The sequence below is a fragment of the Megalobrama amblycephala genome, linkage group LG4, assembly GCF_018812025.1.
Source record: "Megalobrama amblycephala isolate DHTTF-2021 linkage group LG4, ASM1881202v1, whole genome shotgun sequence".
Classification (NCBI taxonomy): Eukaryota; Metazoa; Chordata; class Actinopteri; order Cypriniformes; family Xenocyprididae; genus Megalobrama; species Megalobrama amblycephala.
Window position 1 is genome coordinate 53,488,710 of NC_063047.1, and position 15,232 is coordinate 53,503,941.

General features: G+C 36.1%; 2 protein-coding genes across 5 annotated transcripts in view; one reads left to right on the forward strand and one right to left on the reverse strand.

Moving 5' to 3' along the window:
* tmem232 (transmembrane protein 232) overlaps nucleotides 1-1,718 on the forward strand; it is a 52,891-nt gene extending 51,173 nt beyond the window's left edge. For 3 of the 4 annotated variants that reach the window (XM_048189985.1, XM_048189982.1, XM_048189987.1), the window contains one exon: nucleotides 1,587-1,718. In XM_048189985.1, coding sequence (XP_048045942.1) covers nucleotides 1,587-1,628 — 42 coding nt within the window. In that variant the 3' untranslated portion in view covers nucleotides 1,629-1,718. The remainder of the gene's footprint in view (nucleotides 1-1,586) is intronic. The other variant, XM_048189986.1, reaches the window with a different exon arrangement.
* The window catches only part of man2a1 (mannosidase, alpha, class 2A, member 1), a 90,033-nt gene that overhangs the window by 19,397 nt on the left and 55,404 nt on the right, over nucleotides 1-15,232 (reverse strand). Inside the window, exons 16-19 of the mRNA XM_048189979.1 lie at nucleotides 11,645-11,759; nucleotides 8,048-8,181; nucleotides 6,072-6,213; nucleotides 1,576-1,709 (exon numbers count right to left, since the gene is read on the reverse strand). Coding sequence (XP_048045936.1) covers nucleotides 1,576-1,709; nucleotides 6,072-6,213; nucleotides 8,048-8,181; nucleotides 11,645-11,759 — 525 coding nt within the window. The remainder of the gene's footprint in view (nucleotides 1-1,575; nucleotides 1,710-6,071; nucleotides 6,214-8,047; nucleotides 8,182-11,644; nucleotides 11,760-15,232) is intronic.

The window sequence follows — 15,232 nt, forward strand, 5'->3', positions numbered from 1 at the left end:
GTCACAATAACGCAAGAAAGCACAGTAAAGCGTCAGTACCCTACGTAGACAGTAACCATCAAGGTATTTTGTAAACACTGCTGGGGAGAAACTGGTTAGGGTGGTAAAGCCAGTTTTTACAATGTTAGAAACCAGGAACTGGTTTGTTGTTGGTCCAGGTTGAAACCGGATCCATGAGCCGGTTTAACCATCTAGGCCAACTAATGACCATAAACAACAGGTTTGGACCCACTATCAGTAATGTAAAACCAGGTACCACCTTAAGCAAGTCTTTAGGGATTATGCCGCTAACTATTTTCATGTTAAAGCCGTTAATGGCTATACAATTTATTTATATACATACACTACCATTCAAAAATTTGAGTTCAGTATGTTGTTTTCTTTAAAGAAATTAATAATTTTATTAAGCAAATGTGTATTAAATTGATCAAAAGCAACAGTAAAGACATATTTATATATATATATATACTGGTAAAGTAAAGTATATAAAAAACTGGTAACACTTTAGTATAGGGAACACATATAAACTATTAACTACAACTTTTCCCTCAATAAACTCCTGGAGTAATGGCTGGATTAATGGCTGCTGAAAATTCACAGGAATAAATTACATTTTAAAATATATTAAAATAGAAAACAGTTCTTTTAATATTATTTCACAGTATTACTGTATTTTTGATCAAATAAATGCAGCCTTGGTGAACATGAGAGACTTCTTCAAAAATATTGAATGCACTATATAACGATACTGCTATGTCTATATAAATAAATAAATAAAAATTCATTGAACTAAAAAAAAAGTCATTTTAAAGTGCTACACAAGAATTTAGGCATCACAACATTATGATGTACAGTATGAAAAATTAATTCTGAGATTGGCTAAAGCTCACATTTAATGGTATTATTAAATCATTAGTAATTTTAAAGATCACCCCAAAATAAAAATGACTTTCATTCAAAATGAAAAGTCATTAATTACTCACCCTCATGTCGTTCCAAACTCGTAAGACTTTCATTCATCTTCAGAACACCAATTAAGATATTTTTGATGAAATCTGAGAAATGTCTGTCCACCATTGACTGCCTTTGCAACTGACACTGTGACGCTTCAAAAATATCATAAAGAGATCGGAAAACTAATCCATATGAATCGAGAGGTTTAGTCTCTTCAAAAAATTTGGACAAAACTGCTCGATTCATAGTTTTCCGATCTCTTTATGATCTTTTTGAAGTGTCACAGTATCTCTTAGATTTCATCAAAAATATCTTAATTTGTGTTCTGAAGATGAACGAAAGTCTTACGAGTTTAGAACGACATGAGGGTGAGTAATTAATGACATCATTTTTATTTTGGGGTGAACTAACTCTTTAAGTGAGCATTAGATGACAGCAAAGGTAATAGAATTATAGGGGAAATGAGCATGTGCAATTAAATATCCAACATCAACAGAAGCTGATAAATTTCCAAATTTCCAAAATCCAGACACAGAGTCAATGGTCAACAGCCAGACTGTTGCCATTAACGGATGCATTCATTTTTCTTCTTTAGCTCAATTAATTCTCCCTCCTGATTACCTCCTCTGCAGAGCTCCTCTTCTCCAGCAGTAGGCGGAAGGAGTTGGCAGTGATCTTATTGTCCAGCACTCCCTGACCCAAACCTCGATTATCATCCTGATTGAGCCTACGGTCCATAATCACCTCCAGCTGACCTGTGGAATCCACACCAATGAGCTTTGTTAAGACGGCATACATCACCAGAACATTCACTGATGCCTCCAATGGACATGCATAAATCATGCGTGCCCAAGACAATGAGACCATTGAGCCTGGTGTTTGAGCACCAAACAAATAAATCTATTTTTATAAAACAACCTGACAAAACCACACTTGACAGATTGAATTATGGACAAAAGCGCTTTACATTCAGTTGTGGAGTGTTTTTCACCACCAATTCACCTACGCTTGTAGACCTGCCAGAGTGTTTTATTTATTTAATTTTTCTCTAAGGCCAAATCTATTCAAGCAGAGATCCGAGGATAACGGTTCTGATGGTCATTGATGTGTCTGAATGGTAGGCTGTCAAATTATTTTCTTACGGTTTTGTAACTCTTGCAGCACATTATTTTGGCAGGTGATATTTATAATGAACTAAGAGGGACAGTCTCATTATAAAGAGCATTTCACTGAATAAAATACTGCATATGTCCTTGAGAAGATGATGTCAGTCTATTTTCCACTAGAGAAAGACTACATATTTTGAAAGTGTATCTTTTAACTTAGTGTTATGACTGCAAATGCATACACAGCAAGGCCAATATAACTACACTACAGAAAAGCTTCTATTTTGCAATTTTATATGATCAGCATAACAACTTGAGTGAAAACTTGAAAATGAATATTTCAGAATGTCTTAGTGTTTGATTTGTCACCCTTTCATTTTGTCACATTTTCATTTTCCAAAGAGCATGTTGGATATTAAAAATTAGGGATGATCAGTTTTCAAAAATATATTTGGGCTCATAAAAATGTGTATATTTAAATGACGTTTAACGAAAAATGTTTTTTTTTTTTTTTATTCATCATTATTCAAGTTTTTGTCACCATTTCCGAACAAGCTTAGGATTAGGCAATGTACACAGCAAGCTTACGTTATATCTTAAAGGGTTAGTTCATCCAAAAATGAAAATTCAGTCATTAATTACTCACCCTCATGTCGTTCCACACCCGTAAGACCTTCGATCATCTTCAGAACACAAATTAAGATCAAATTTGATGGCTCAGTGAGGCCTCCATTGACAGCAAAATAATTGCAAAATAATTCAGAGCGTGTATCAAACTGCCAAAGTCACGTGATTTCAGTAAACAAGACTTCGTTATATTATAAGTGTTTCGAAATTTCAGTGGTTCACCACTGGGGGGCGTAACTTTGGCAGTTTGATACACGCTCTGAACCACTGATTTGAAACGAAAGATTCGTAAAGCTTCGAAGCTTCAGAAAGCAGTGTTTTGAAATCGCTTATCACTAGATATTGTTGAATAAAGTTGTTATTTAGTTTTTTTGGTGCGCAAAAAGTATTCTTGTCGCTTCATAACATTGAGGTTGAACCACTGTAGTCACATGAACTGTTTTAAATATGTCTTTAGTAGCTTTCTGGGCGTTTGAAAGTATTAATAATCTTGCTGTCAATGCAGACCTCACTGAGCCATCGGATTTTATCAAAAATATCTAGAATTGTTTTTGTTTTTTTGGGTGAACTAACCCTTTAAGGATTTCTTTTAGTTGAAAACATTAAACAATATGTGCAAACAAAAAATATAAAGAACAAAAGCATTAAAGCTCAAGCAGAGCAAACGGGGAAAAACGTGAATAAAGCAGACTCCGCCGATTTATCGTTCAGAACTTACATATATACTCGAGTCAGCATATGGTTATCGTGTTTATATTGTTTCACATGTTCATGTTTAGAAAAACAATAATATCCATATGCTCAGGCGAGAAAACGCACTGCGCTTACAGACGTTGCAGAGACCAAAAAGATAGACGGTGTGCTAAGCTAAGTTTCTAACAGCAGTTTGTGGTTTCTGTTCTTAAACGTCTCCCTCTACGAAACTTAAAGGAAGTAACGTAGTAAAATTCGAACAGTACTTTGCGAATAATACATTTTGAATATTCGTGCACACCCCTATTAAGAATCCATACAATTTTGTTAAAAAGAAATAAAAATAAACCACACTAAAAACTAAAAACAAGAGTTTTGTCAATGTCAAATCAATGTGCATTTAGGCACAACATCATTATAATATACAATACCGTTCAAAAGTCTGAGGTCGGTATGATTTTTTGATGCTTTTGAAAAAAAAGTCTCTTATGCTCATCTCATATGCTTTTGATCAAACACAGTAAAAACAGTATTATTGTGTAATATATTATAATAATTTAAAATAATGGTTTTCTATTCGAATATATTTAAAATATAATTTATTTCTGTGATAGAAAAGCTACATTTTCATCATCATTACTCCAGTCTTCAGTGTCACATGATCCTTCAGAAATCATTCTAATATTTACTGCTCAAGAAGTTAAAGTTAAAGATGCAATGTGTAAAATTTAAGAGGATCTATTGACAGAAATGCAATATAATATACATAACTATGTTTTCAGTGTTGTATAAAGACCTTACAAAATGAACCGTTATGTTTTTATAACCTTAGAATGAGCCATTTCTATCTACATACACCGGGGGTCGCCCCTCCATGTCAAGTCGTCATTTTACGCTAGAATATTTCTACAGCAGCCCTAAACGGACACTCTACAGAGCGTGTTTCATCACTATGTTGTTGTTCTTCTAAATCGATCGTGTTTTTAGAGGCAGCTTGCATCGTCACTACGTTGAATACGCACAAAGAAGAAGTAGAAGTAGTAGTCGTCTGGTTTATTAGAAGCAGAGACCTTTCTTTCTTAGAAGAAAGAAGAAACCTCATTGCTTGACTGGCTAACGTACTTTCTGCTGTCTCAGACGACGACATCTTTGTCTTGTGTCAGCCAGACGGCCACCGTAGCTTCTCTATTTTGCTTCGAAGGGGAGGGGTGAGGTTCCAGTTCACAACCTCACCGCTAGATGCCGCTAAAATTTACACACTGCACCTTTAAAGGTGCAATATGTAAAATTTTCTGTCCGCTAGAGGTCACTAGAGGCCTATTTAAAACAAAGGCGTAGCTTGATGATGCCAAGATTGAGCATGGAATCTTGGGACATGTGGTCTTCACCTCACAGCCGGTGGAAAACAATCGGGATAGGACTCAGGCAGAAATCATGTTCTTGGATGCGATTATTAACGCTGCTTTAGTATGAAGCAGAGCAGGACTGAGTGTTGTGGGAGCTTGAACGAGGCCGCTGGAACGATTGCGCAACACACTCCTCACGAGCAGCGGAACTTTTATTATGACACAGTCGCCGGCACCGCTTCAGCTTTTCCGGTCATGAATATAAGGTAATGCAGCGCTGTTTATTATATTAGATACATTTGAGTGTGTTGAAAATTATGTTATAACATTATAACGGCTGCTGCAGTAAGCTAGATCGATTTTAGAATATCATATTAAATATTGGATGGCTTGTGTTGATAAATGGCATGGAATTAATTTTAAAACGTATTGTATGATGAAGAAAATGCTGTATTAATGTTACTAAAAATAAAGCTGCATCTGATTATGCTATGTTAGCTGCTTGACAAAATAGTGTTTTTCTCTGAGGCATGGTAAAGCATGGTACTCACAAAAAAAAATCAAGAAAATTAGATTTTAACAACAAGACTAAACATGTTGAGCTATATAACAATAATTAGTTTTCTGTCTAAAAATATATTTTAACAGTTGTTCCCTTGTCTATTAAAACATGTAATATATTAAAGCGTCTTTGGTGTTTCCATGGTTTCTACAAAATAATATCGGTAACGCGGGTATGACGCAATTGACTCACGACTCCCTCACACATCTCGGAGCCTTGGTTAAAACTGCAATTTTCTCAAGATTTACAAATAGTTCGAAACATTTGGGATATTGTAAGTACTCAACTGAACAAAATATATAACACTGGACTAGTGGTTTTTGGATATTTTACTGCAAAATTCTTACATATTGCACCTTTAAATTAGAATTATTTTATAACATTTTATATCTTTACTGTCATTTTTGATCAATTTAATGCTTTCTTGCTAAATAAAAGTATTAATTGCTTAAAAAAATCATACTTACTCAAACTTTTGAACGGCAGTGTACATTATGAAATATGGCTATCTGTTCGTTTTGAGATAAATAGTTGAAATGAGAAAATTCCTCTATCTGACCTTTTGTACACAGAAGCTCACAAGGTCAATGGTACAAATTTGCTTATTGGATCAGTGACATAAATAATGCAGAATCTGGAATTTTTCAGACATCTGGACCCCAGCGTGTATGGCATCAAACAGAAATGGGGTTAAGCCAAAAATCTTCAATAGTCATTTCATGAGGCTGAAAAATAAGATGAAAAGAAAGCCTAAAGCACTCGGAAGTGAGTTAAAACTCTGACCGCTCTTGAGGCTGGCTGCTCCGAGTGACTGCGCGGTGAGTAGAGAGAGTCTGGAGCTGGAGTCCTGCAGGTAGACCATGCTGGTCATGGGGTAGAAGTTTGCCTGCAGGGGGAGCTTAGCCATGGTTTTCCTCGGCTGCACCTGTAAAAACAGCCCAAGGCATTTTTAACACTGCAGGGAGAAAAAACTCCAAATTCTTCCTGTTCTGAAAACAATGAGCGTGGGCATGTGGAGACACTTATCTGAAGGAAAAACACTGTAAATTGATGAGCCTCGATGTGTGTGTGCGTACGTGTGTGTTAATGTGACTTGGACGGAAAATGGATTGGATATTCCACTGTTTTTATTCATGAGGCATTTGTTTTGTGAAGTCAGTTAATTAGTTTGGACCGAAGAGAAGCACTTAATCTCGGCCAATGCCAGAGAGACATCATCAGCTAATTAAATGCCACGCTAATACTCCAACATGTCAAGACAACTTGACAGAGTGATTTAAATTGACACTTGTTTGTTTTGGTCAGCCCTACAGCATACTCTAAACTGTTTTGATTAATTATTTGTCAAGAGAAATGAAAAATAAACTGACATTTTCATTATGCAGTCCAAAAACAACAACGACACATTTTGACACTATCAACCAAAATCAAACAAGACTGTCAAAACAATCACTTCAGGCTAATTTACTCATTTCTGATGACTCTTTTTTTGATTAGTTTTTCTTTTCAGTAAACAGAATTAGTCGAGGTAGCTGTCTATATCCGCACCTTGAGATCGTGTATTTAACTTGAACTTGTTTCACTTTCATTCAGCTGTGTAATCTTTTATCAGAGATTAATGAAAATTTGGTTCCATCAAACTTGATGTGTGTGACCAGGCCATAAGAGCAGCTTCTGTGTTTTTGGGGATAAAACGTGATAATTATTTTATGATATTTATTTACAGTACCCCTTTTTGTTTGGTCTTTATACATTTTAGTCTTTACATATGCACATACACAACCTAAAAGATTAAGGTCGGTAGTTTTTTTAGGGGCCGTAGACACCTATTATATCCGCCAGTCGTCTTCTTCCGAGTCTATGGCAGCCCATAGAACCGTATAATAAAAAGTTGTGAAATTTGGCACACAGATAGAGGACAGTCTGAACATTAACCACAGCAATTTTGGAGTCTCCAACTCAATCCCTCTAGCGCCACCAACTGTCCAAAGTTTCACTCACATTTATGCTAATAACTTTTGAACCACAAGAGCTAGAAATAGAATTTTCTACCATTTTGAACTATCTACTTTTTCTAACTTTTCCTACACCGTTCCTTCGTTTTTCGCGAAGATCAAACCAGATGATCTTTATGCTGACAGAACAACAACAACATGGAATTCAAGTTGATAGATCAAACCGTTCTCGGAAAAAGTGCAAACGAATTTGACGTAGAGTACGCCAAATTGGATGTGAGGTTGTACGACTGCATGGCTTTAGTGTATTTAGACCAAACTTGGTACATGTGATCACAAGCATGACTTTAGGGTACATGCAGTGTTTCGTCACTTTGTCACCTAGTGGTCAGGACATATAAAACAAAATATATTTTTTCTTTTAACATCTGATTAGTTTGACCAAAAATCATGATACTGGTCTCTTCGGATTCGTGGCGGCATGCTGAGTCAGACAATATCAAATTTTCCTATGTTGGTCATTTTGGGCGTTTTGAATTTTGTCATAAAATGCTAATAACTTCTGAACACAAAGGTAGTTCCACATAGTTACACTGTTGTCTGGCTCAGTAAAAAGTCAGTGGAAATATGGGCTGGTTCAGAGAGATATCCACAAATCCCCCTGCCAAACCTCGACCGACCACGAACTGCAGCACCAGACACTGCCTTGCCTTTATAATTCACACTTGCATGTAAAGTGTGTAAATTTTTAATGCGTATGTGGGTGTCAGTAAAGAGAATATAAATAATGTACTGTTGTCCTACCTGGTATCCATTGAGGTCAGTAAAGAATCGATCCTTGCTGTTCAGATCTGAGGTTATCCTCATTGCAATTTCACGGTTGATTTCGCTTCTTATATCTACAGTGTTACAGATCTCAACAGACTGACCCTCGATACCTATGAGAAAGAGAGAGAGAGAGGGGTCAAAATAGCCGTCTGAGCACAGGCAATAGAAAAGGGATTGGACGTCTGTTTCCTCTACTTCCATACTACAGTTTCTGTGTCAACACTCACAGCATCAACTGTATGTGAATATTTAGTTCTCCCAAAATATAAATATCTCGTGTTGATTCAAACCTGTATACTGTTATTGTTTCTGTGGAACACTGACTTCACCAAAGTTACTGTTTGTATACTAAAGACCACTTCCATATAGTATTATTAGGCTGATAAAGGAAAAAAAAAAAAAAAAGGCCAATTTACTGTTTGGCATTAAACGTGCAAAAGCACTACCAAAATACTACAAATTGTACATTTTCCAGCAGGAAATGACTGCTTAACTTTTTTTTACTTTAATAACTTGTTTGCATGTTTTTCTCTACGGTGATCCTGGCTTAATCTGATGAGAATATGAGCAAAATAAGCGAACACTCCATGTTAAATGTACATTTTGAATTAGACTAATTAAGCCTTTGGGAATAAAACATGCTCTATATTGCAACAGAACCAGAAAAACAAGGTTGTTTTTAAGGTGTATGATAGCTTGGAATATTTTCACCATGAGTGTGTCCTCATTAGCTCATAGCAAGATGGTAACTTGACACATTTAGTGAGCAACCTTCACTGATACTATTGCTCATATTGAGAGTTACTGACTGGTATGCATATGTAGTCAATTCATCTTAAACTGTGTGGCTTGCTGAGGAGGTGTGTGCTAGTGCTTTTTTGATTTTGGATTTTCACTTGGTGGAAAAATCCTAGATTTACACTAAAGAATGGATCCAAACCATCTCTAGAGATCAGAATATCATAGAGACTTGGGCTCTTTTGACCTAACAACCACCCAGAACACCCTAGTAACCAATGAACTGACCCAGGACAGAACACAGGGAAAATAAAGCCTTGCTCAGACTGTCAGTCCAAATCCGATTTTTGCGCCTATCCAACTGAAATCCGATCAGATTTAGCAAGTGTGAATAGCAAAAATCCGTTTCGAGCTACATTCATATGTGGTTTGAAAACCCATTCAAATCACATTTCTTGAAATCCATTTCAGTCTGACTGCTTTGATTGGATTTTGCATGGTTTATGTCACTTTTTCACAACATAAACATGGCAGACTTTGTTATAGGAAACATGCTGAAAGTCGCTGCAGAAACAAGGTTGTGTTACTGCAAAGTGCCAGTCAAGCAGAAAATTACAATGTAATGGAGACAATTGAATTTTGAGACTGGCGGAGATGACAGCATGGCATAAAGTGACGCCACTGCCTCATAAGATGCGGTAGTCCAGCACGGCAGCCACACATGTTATAAATAAGACAACATCTGTATTGCAAACCCTTCCATGTTGTGCTTGTCCAACAACGCAATGTTATTGCCATAGAAACCAATGTAGGTGTTCGGGTTGCTCTTCTTAATGAGTGCCACGGGACACACAAATCTTTTGTGATACACAGCGTGGACAGTCAACAATTTTGGTCAGATTCCAATCAGATACACAAATAATTGGATTTGCACTGACAGTGTGAATGTAACCTAAATAGGAGAGCAAATGAGGAGGTTAAATAGGGACAGCAGGTGGGACAAATGAACCAAAGGTTGTGGGTTCGATTTTCAATACCGGCAGGAAATGACTGAGGTGCCCTTGAGCAAGGCACCGAACCCCTCAATCACTCTCTGGACGCTACTGCCTACTGCTCCGGGTGTGTGTGTCCACGGTTTGCAGTGTGTGTGTGTGTGTGTGTGTGTGTGTGTGTTCACTACTCACTACTCCTAAAGTGCGTGCACTAATTTGGATGGGTTAAATTTAGAGGACAAATTCCAAGTATGGGTTACCATACTTGGCCTTCAACTGTCGCTTTCACTTTCACTAGACAGGAGAACACATAGCACATACAAGCCATGTGTTCACACCAAACATGACAAAAGCAAGAGCACATGGCCAGTGAACACAATCAAAGGGCATGTGCTCAAACAATAAATTAAGATAAAAGTTATTTTAAATTGTAATAATATTTCACAACAGTACTGTTTTAACTGTATTTTTTCTCAAAATAACAACAACAACAAAACATTGAAGTTTCACAATAGTAGTCCATTGGACTTCATGAATGGATCATTCTCTTGTGTTGGATCTATTAAATGAATCACTTGACTCGGTTCACAAAACCAGTCTGAATGATTCATTCACAAATTATAAATTCTCAATAAGCTGGTTGCAACAGTTATCAGTCCACAGGAAGGGAAGATTTTCAGTGAATATCACATTAAATAAAGCTATTGTATGAACACTTGAAATATAGCGAACAAGGTGAATGGACCACTTTTATCTTTGAGTCCTTTTTTAAGCTTGATAGCTTCATCCTATATGTTGTAACTGCATGGAAAAGAGCGACCAGTACATTCTTCAAAATTTCTTCTTTTGTGTATTTTAGAATTGGATGACAGTGTTTTAGTTTTATATGAACTATTCCTTCAAAATCACAAAAGAGGGACAGCTATCTTCTGTGTGAGAAAAGGTTGATCTTCTTAAGCTTTGCATCCTAAATTCAGCTTCAACCCAAGGGAATAACCCACAAGAGGTTTCGCTTCATTCTTTTCTTTTTTGGACAAAAACAAACATCACTGGGTGGAAAGGTCCCTAGGGCTACGGGGCAATGGCTCATGTGACTGCTCCGCTCTTTCAAAAACACTTACATTATCTCACCCACCCAGAAGGGGTCACAAACCGACCATCCAATCCCCTGTTGCTCTTGATAAGAAAAGCATGAAAACTTTCTGAATGTATTTCTTTGTTTAACGAAATGATCCCATTTTCAGCACACCATTAAACTTTAAACTTGCTGAACTGTCTGGTATTAAACTTCCTTGTCTGATGCTGATTAAATCTTTGTTTCTTGGTGGTGTAATGCACTGCCTCTTTTGGCATTGCCGATTACGCAGTTCAAACTGTTTGTTATAGTCTGAGGAACCTTCAAAAGCTTACCTTTTAAAATTCAAAGATTTATATTGCAAAAACCTCGCTAGAAAAAAGCTTTGTACAGCATCCAATAAAAAATGAAGTAAAAAAACCTTGCACAAATCAAGCTGCTCTAGTACTGTAAATAAAAGACTCTCTTAAAAATTATTTGGAAAAGAAAAGGACGTCATCCAGCAGCACTTCAAGATTTCGAAATTCACTATTTTTTCTATCCCAGGGGTCAATCAACTTCCTGAGGTTACACTGCTGCCTTTCGACAAAAACAAAACCCAAAATCTGCCTAATTATACAGGACCTCCTTAAGACAACTAGTCAAACTTGAAAATATGTCGTTTTGCCAGTCCCTGGTGTAAATATTTGATTTGCATTCTGTAAATTGTGGCGACTGCAAAGTGAAAGAGAAAAGTGCAGATGTTGAGTGTTTGCCGTCCTCTCTTACCCTGGATGTTGTAGAGCCGGAGAGTGTGTGTGATGTGTGTGAAGGTAGTGGTGACTTCAGAAAACAGCGGCCCTTTAGTGACTCGAACCACCGGCGGTTGAGAGGGAAAGTAAATCTGTGTGAGAGAGAAAGAAAATCAATGTGAATCAAATCAAACTCATAAAATCCCCTCAGAGCAGAGCTACCAAAGACACTGCATGACAAAACTGCCTAATGCCCTGATGAAAGACTGAGGTGGGCTCTTATGAGGTTTCCCAGCGTTCCCTGTAGCAGTGACCAAACTGCCGTTACATTCATAACTCTAATCAGCTGAATGACACACTTTGATCTTATAAGTTTCAATGAAACTTTACAAAAGATACAGCGTTCCAGCAAACTCTCATAGCAATCATTTGTTTGCCACAAACTGCTGCAAACAAACAGTTTTTATAGGAGCGGGCGATATATTACCCAGTTTTTCCTGCACCGTTATTCAGCAGTGGCACCATGGCTAAATAAATTATACTTGTTTAAGTAAGAAAGGTGAAATGTAATAACATTTTGTTATTATAATCAAATTTTTTATTAATTATTATTATTACTATTGTTACTATATCTTTAGTAACAACAACAACAATCACAGTTGTTGCTGTTATTAAAGGAACAGTAACACAAAATGAAAATATTCTAATTATTTACTTCACAAAGTGAACGAAAATGTAACCCAGTATTTCCTGCGCCTCTATTCAGCAGTAGCTGAATTATATTTATGTAAGAAAGGTGCAATGGAAATAAAATACAATAATAATGTCACATCAAAGTTCAGTTTCTGTTTACTTTTTCAAGGACTTTTAATTTGTTAGTTGCAGTTTTCCTTATGTCTCGTTTGTTCCCTTGGTTACCAACTGTGTTCACTAGGCATGTGCCCAAGGGATTTGCCCAAAGCTGAATACCTAATATTCGGAAAGGCACGGATAATGGCTTCAAAACAAATTACAAATAAATCTGACAAATAATAGAAAAAAACGTTCCGCTGGCACAGTCTCTCCTTGTGTTTGCGGGATAACAGGAATGCCAGCACGAAATTATACTTAAACTTTTAAGATCACTACATAATAATAATAATGAGTGTGTGAAGTGAATGAGTGTAAACTTTATGAATGAATTGAGTGTAAATTGAATAGCGCATTGCCGTCTCCGTGCACATCTCTAAGAAATCAGAGCTTGGCAACAGTGCTATCAACTAAAATAGTACATCATGTTCTACTATTTGTTATGTTTATTTAAACGATTTAAAACGTATGTACGATATGATAAACAAATGAATGAAATAAGCACAGCACGATCGCAAATTAAATAGCCGCGTTGCCATCTCTGCACGTTACTCAGAAACCAGCTCTCTGTCAAGAGTAATAATCAAGATATGGAATCATACAAATTTTCTGTATTTGATATGTCTATTTAAATATTTTAAACATTGCATGATATACATATTTTATATAGGTCTCACATATTTCATACATATAGGTCTCACTCTCTGCATTTATGTAGGTATATTCATTATAATTTGCTCAGATTTGCATTTGTTATGAATAGTAAAAGTTGATTTAGCAATTTTCAACCACTAACTATTTATTTCAACTTCCATGTTCTCTAATCAGCTATTTACAGAGTCTGACATCCTTTTATTTTTAGGTTGTGGATGATTGTCCTGACTTAAAGGATTAGTCCACTTTTAAATAAACTTTTCCTGATAATTTACTCACCCCCATGTCATCCAAGATGTCCATGTCTTTCTTTCTTCAGTCGAAAAGAAATTAAAGTTTTTGATGAAAACATTCCAGGATTTTTCTCCATATAGTGGACTTCAATGGGCACCAAACAGTTGAAGGTCAAAATTAGTTTCATTGCAGCTTCAAAGCGTTCTACACGATCCCAGACGAGAAATAAGGGTCTTATCTAGAGAAACAATCACTCATTTTCTAATTTTTTTTTTTAAATTTTATACATTTTAACCAGAAATGCTCATCTTGAACTAGCTCTCTTCTTCTTCTCTATTGGAGGGCAGTAATACACATAGCAGTGTCTACACTGCTGGAATTCAAATAGAGAAGAAGAAGAGAGCTAGTTCAAGATGAGCATTTATTGCTAAAATGTATAAAATTTAAAAAAAAAAATTTAGAAAATGAGTGATTGTTTCTCTAGATAAGACCCTTATTTCTCGTCTGGGATCGTGTAGAACGCTTTGAAGCTGCACTGAAACTAATTTTGACCTTCAACTGTTTGGTGCCCATTGAAGTCCACTATATGGAGAAAAATCCTGGAATGTTTTCATCAAAAACTTTAATTTCTTTTTGACTGAAGCAAGAAAGACATGAACATCTTGGATGACATGGGGGTGAGTAAATTATCAGGAAAAGTTTATTTAAAAGTGGACTTATCCTTTAACTGTAATAGGGGTGTAACAGTACATGTAGTCGTCCCGAACCGTCACGGTATGGACGTCACGGTTCGGTACATACAGTCAGACGACGAATACAGTCAGTCACAGGCAGTCCACACTCCAATCCAGAAGGGGGCACGCACGGTAATGCAACGCTGCTACCAGTAAAAAGTGCAGAAAAGCAGCGATGATCGATCGATATGCTTACATATAATCTCTCAACCAGGGCTTCAAATGAGGAAAGATATCAATAAAACAGCTTGAGAATAATATCTCACGTAGCATTACATTTACCTCAGGTATTTAATGTCGACAGCATGTTAGTTCATTAGAGAAATGAACTTTAGAGAGGAGCATTTTGTATGTGCACTATTATTAGCCTATTTGTTATATTTACTAAACCTGTTAGTAATGTCTTGATTATTTAATGTGTTTAAATAAATTTGTCATGAAAACAAATTATGACAGCCACTGTGTAAATGATTATATTTCAAAAATGAAATGGAGTTGAAAAATAACTTTAAAATTAGATTTAGAAGTTTATGCAAAACCTGCCTTATGTGCAATTTTACATTTTTGAGTGTTGATTATTATATCTAAAAATAAATAGCAACTGAATTTAAAAATTATGGCTTTGTTGCTAATTGTAACCTTCAATATTATAGTAATGTATAAGTAAGGGCTCCCTGTATATAGTTTACACTGTTAGCTAAGATAGATTTTACATTTGTTCAAAAAACCCATTAAAAAAAAAGAAATTTTAAGTATTTAGTTTTCTCCCCCCTGCTGACCGAACCGTGTTTGTGTACCACTACACCCCTGCTCTGTGCACAAAGTTCCTCTGGAAAATAAAAAATAAAGTCTTTTATAATAAATAATTAGAATATTTTCATTTTGTGTTACTTTTATGTAACATTTAGTATTACTGTTTTAATTAGAAGATATTTAAATATTTATTTATCAGGATCGAGAAGAAAGGTCCCCGAGTTGGGACTCAAATTCGGGTCGCCTGAAACACAACCGAACTACATCTCGGAGCACTGCCTGTGAGGCTATCGACTCTTCCTGTCAGACATTTAACACCGTAGACAGAAGGTCTTCTCAAGAAATTGTATGAACTTCCAGTAAAGCCCCGCCCAATTCAACACTTCTGTGTTTTCTGTACA